The sequence below is a fragment of the Myotis brandtii genome, unplaced genomic scaffold (assembly GCF_000412655.1).
Source record: "Myotis brandtii unplaced genomic scaffold, ASM41265v1 scaffold13, whole genome shotgun sequence".
NCBI classification, from domain to species: domain Eukaryota; kingdom Metazoa; phylum Chordata; class Mammalia; order Chiroptera; family Vespertilionidae; genus Myotis; species Myotis brandtii.
Window position 1 is genome coordinate 7,242,049 of NW_005354595.1, and position 3,421 is coordinate 7,245,469.

General features: G+C 53.3%; 1 protein-coding gene across 1 annotated transcript in view; it reads left to right on the forward strand.

The window, feature by feature from the left end:
* Positions 1–3,291, forward strand: part of GRIN3A (glutamate receptor, ionotropic, N-methyl-D-aspartate 3A) — a 165,136-nt gene extending 161,845 nt beyond the window's left edge. The window contains exon 10 of the mRNA XM_005859834.1: positions 1,374–3,291. Coding sequence (XP_005859896.1) covers positions 1,374–1,713 — 340 coding nt within the window. The 3' untranslated portion in view covers positions 1,714–3,291. The remainder of the gene's footprint in view (positions 1–1,373) is intronic.
* Positions 3,292–3,421: the final 130 nt, after the last annotated feature.

Here is a 3,421-nt window from a genome sequence, read left to right on the forward strand (position 1 = left end):
CCCCTCTACCTCCTCCTCCTCCTCCTCCACTTTCTTCTTCTCCTTCTCTCTGTATCGTTCCAATTTTAGTATATGTGCTGCCGAAGCGAGCACTCTTCTCCTTCTCTTCCTTCCTTCTCCTCCCGCTCCTCTTCCTCCTTCTCCTTCTCCTCCTTGTCTTCCTCCTCCTTTTCCTCCCTCCCCTCCTCCTCCCCCACCCCATCCTCCTCCTCTTCCTTCTTCTTTTTCTCCTTCTCCTCCTGCCTTCTCCTCACCCTCCTTTTCTTCCCTCCCCTCCTCCACTTCCCCCTCCTCCTCCTCTTCCTACTTCTCCTTCTTCTCCTCCTCCTTCCTTATCCTTCCCCTCCTCTTCCTCCTTCTTCTCCTCCTTGTTTGCCTCCTCCTCCCTCTCCTCTCCCTCCTCCTCTCCCACCCCCTCCTCCTCCACTTCTTTCTCCTTTTTCTCCTTCTCCTCCTGCCTTCTCCTCCCCCTCCTTTTCCTCCCTCCCCTCCTCCTCCTCCTCCAACAAGGCTGGAAGAAATCAGCAGCTTTGCTGCTTGGGTTCTAATCTATTCTTATAGCAAGAAACTCTTCTCATTGCATCCACTGTCAAAGCGTATTTCAGAAACCAGATCCTCCTCCTCCCGTGCCTGACCAGCAGTGACTCGCTGGCTGTCTGCAGCCATCTCTCTGAGATGGCGGTGGCTGGTTCGACACAAGCCTGATAGAGCGTTGTGAGTCTATTTCTACTTGACTTTCATTATCCAGGCCAGAACTTGAGGCTCTCTTGTGTTTTGCTGCTGCTACTGCTGTTGTTGTCAGTCCCAACACACATAAAGTCATCCCTGTAATGAGAAATGTTTTTGCTGAAACCTGCAACGTGTATGCTTTTATCTCAGACTCAAGCAGTAAACATCAGGTGGTCCTGCGGGACGACAGGTAAGTCACACTATAGTAACTACCCTGAGGCGCATGCTCAGAGTCCCACAGCTGAAGAAACTGATTCCTACTCTTACTAAAGCGCCGTCTTTCTAGCCACAGACCCCTTCAAGGCAGTGCTGATCTCCGAGCCCAACGGGCAGGAAGGAAATAAAAAGGCATCTAAGGTTCCTTGTGTGAGAATGTGCCACACCCTGGCCCGTCAGCCCTCCAGTGCATACACCCATTCCAGTTTCGGGGCAGCAGAAGACTTGATAAGACCTCGGCCTTCCGCTGTGTTGGCTCCTTTCATCCCCGTGGTGCTAGCTGGCAGGCAGGCTGTGGACTGCTTCGTTCCTGCATCTCCGAGTGTGACCCAGCCCTACAGCATCCACACAGGAAACGGCTGGCAGATGGGGAGCACGGGCGGGCGTGGCAGGTCAGCCTACACCTACAGCGCCTCTTTGTTTCCTAGGTCCAACGTGGGACCCCGTCAGCTCTCCGTGTGGAACACTTCCCATCAGAGTCACGACATCCCTCGAAAATACATCTTCAGTGAGGAGGGAGGACGAAACCAGCCGGGCCTGGGGGCCCCCCAGGACATCCCTCTCCCTCCCCGGAGGAGAGAGCTCCCCGCCTCGCTGACCACCAACGGGAAGGCGGACTCCCTGCAGGGAGCGCGGACCTCGGTGATGCAGGAGCTGGTGGAGCTGGAGAAGCAGATCCAGGTGATCCGGCAGGAGCTGCAGCTGGCAGTGAGCAGGAAAGCGGAGCTGGAGGAGTACCAGAGGGGGCGCCGGACTCGTGAGTCCTAGGCGGCCACGCTGCGCCCCCTCGGCCCCTGGCCTTCCTCGGAGCCCTGGGGACACCTTGGGATGCTCTTTTGTAACCACTGACGAAGGTATGGGGAGCTGAGGTCTGGGTCTTAGAGGTCAAGTCCGCCCCGTCGGGCAGCAGCTCTTCCCACGCTCACCCTCAAGGTGTCCAGGGTAATGGCTTCCCAGGGCAGGAATCCTACACTAGTCAGGAGTGAGTTCGGGGCAAGGGATCTGCGACTAACAGACAACCCCAGCTCCGTTAGCCTCCCACCAGGTGCCACAGGACTACTTCTGGTTTCCAGCCCTTTCTCTGCACTGACAACAAGGGATACAAAATTGTTACTCATTCCCTTGTCTTACTGGGTTGTTGGTTTTATTCTCAGTATAGAACAGGGTTGCCAGGATTGTGGTTTTGACACAACTCCCCAAACTAGATTTGTTCCTGCATTGTGAATGGGGCACAGGGTCAGAGCTAGAGAAGCTGAGGACGGGCAAGTGGGTGTTTACAGACATTGGCTGAACTCATCCGTATCGCAGCTGGCCCAGGCTTGATTAGATCCCGTAGAGCCTCATTTCTCAGAAGGTCCCAGCTCTCTGACACCATCCAGACATTTAGTAGGAATATGTTTACATGCCATTAAGAACGGGGACAGGGATGGGGTGAGCGGGGACAGAGGACAGGCCAAAGAGGCATTAAAAATAGACGCCGTGCTTTTAGAACAAAAGCTCTGGGCCAGAAAAGCAATTTGGCTGAGAAATGATCAGGACTATGCTTGCAACCCAGCTGAGCATCTCCACGGTAGCACGTGCCTTCTGTAAAGGAGAGAGAGAAACAAAGCAAGGATGCGGCCTTAGGATGCAACTGGAACATCCCTGCTTATTGTAACTGGGGGTTTATCGAACGTGATCTGCAAACCACATATGAGGCCGTTCAGATCAGCGGTCACTTAGCTCTTAGATCTAAGAACCCCAAATGTGAGCCTCAAGCTCGTAAACAGCACAGGCTGCACCGTTCAGAAATGAGCCCTGTGCTTTTCATATCTCTATTGATAACAGCCAAGTTAGTCTCCCAGCCTCACACCCACTTTTCTCTGAGGAGCTGTGAATAGGTTTGGTCCCTCCGATTCTCTCCCAGTCCTCATCGAATGCTCTTAAAAGATTGATATCAGGAAAAAAAAGAAAAAGATTACTATCAGTAACCTGGCACCCCTTTCCCGCTGTACAACTGCTCGGACATGCAGGAAGGTAAAGGCATATGGGAACTAGAGAACATCAGCTCCCAATGTCAGTGTAGACAGAATCGTCTAGGAACTCGTTAGAATGCTGGTTGTCCGGACCCTTCCCCAGAGGATGGGCGGGGACAGGGGAGAGACTGGAGGTGAGCTCAGAAACCTCCCGCTAACCCGCACCCCCAGGTGACTGACACGTGTGGTCCAAAAATTACTCTTCAGGAAACACTAAAGGTGTGGCAGTCCCAGACAATGGGAGAAGTGAGAAGAGCCTTTCTGAGAGTCTTATTTCTTGTTTTAAAATCTTTATTGTTGAAAGTTTTACATATGTCCCCTTTTCTTTCCCATTGACCCCTTATAGCCCGGCCCTGTCCCCCACCCCAGGCCTCCAGCCCCCTATTGGCTGTGTCCATGGGTTATGCCTATATGCATACAAGTTCTTTGGTTGATCTCTTCTCACCCACCCACCCTCCCTC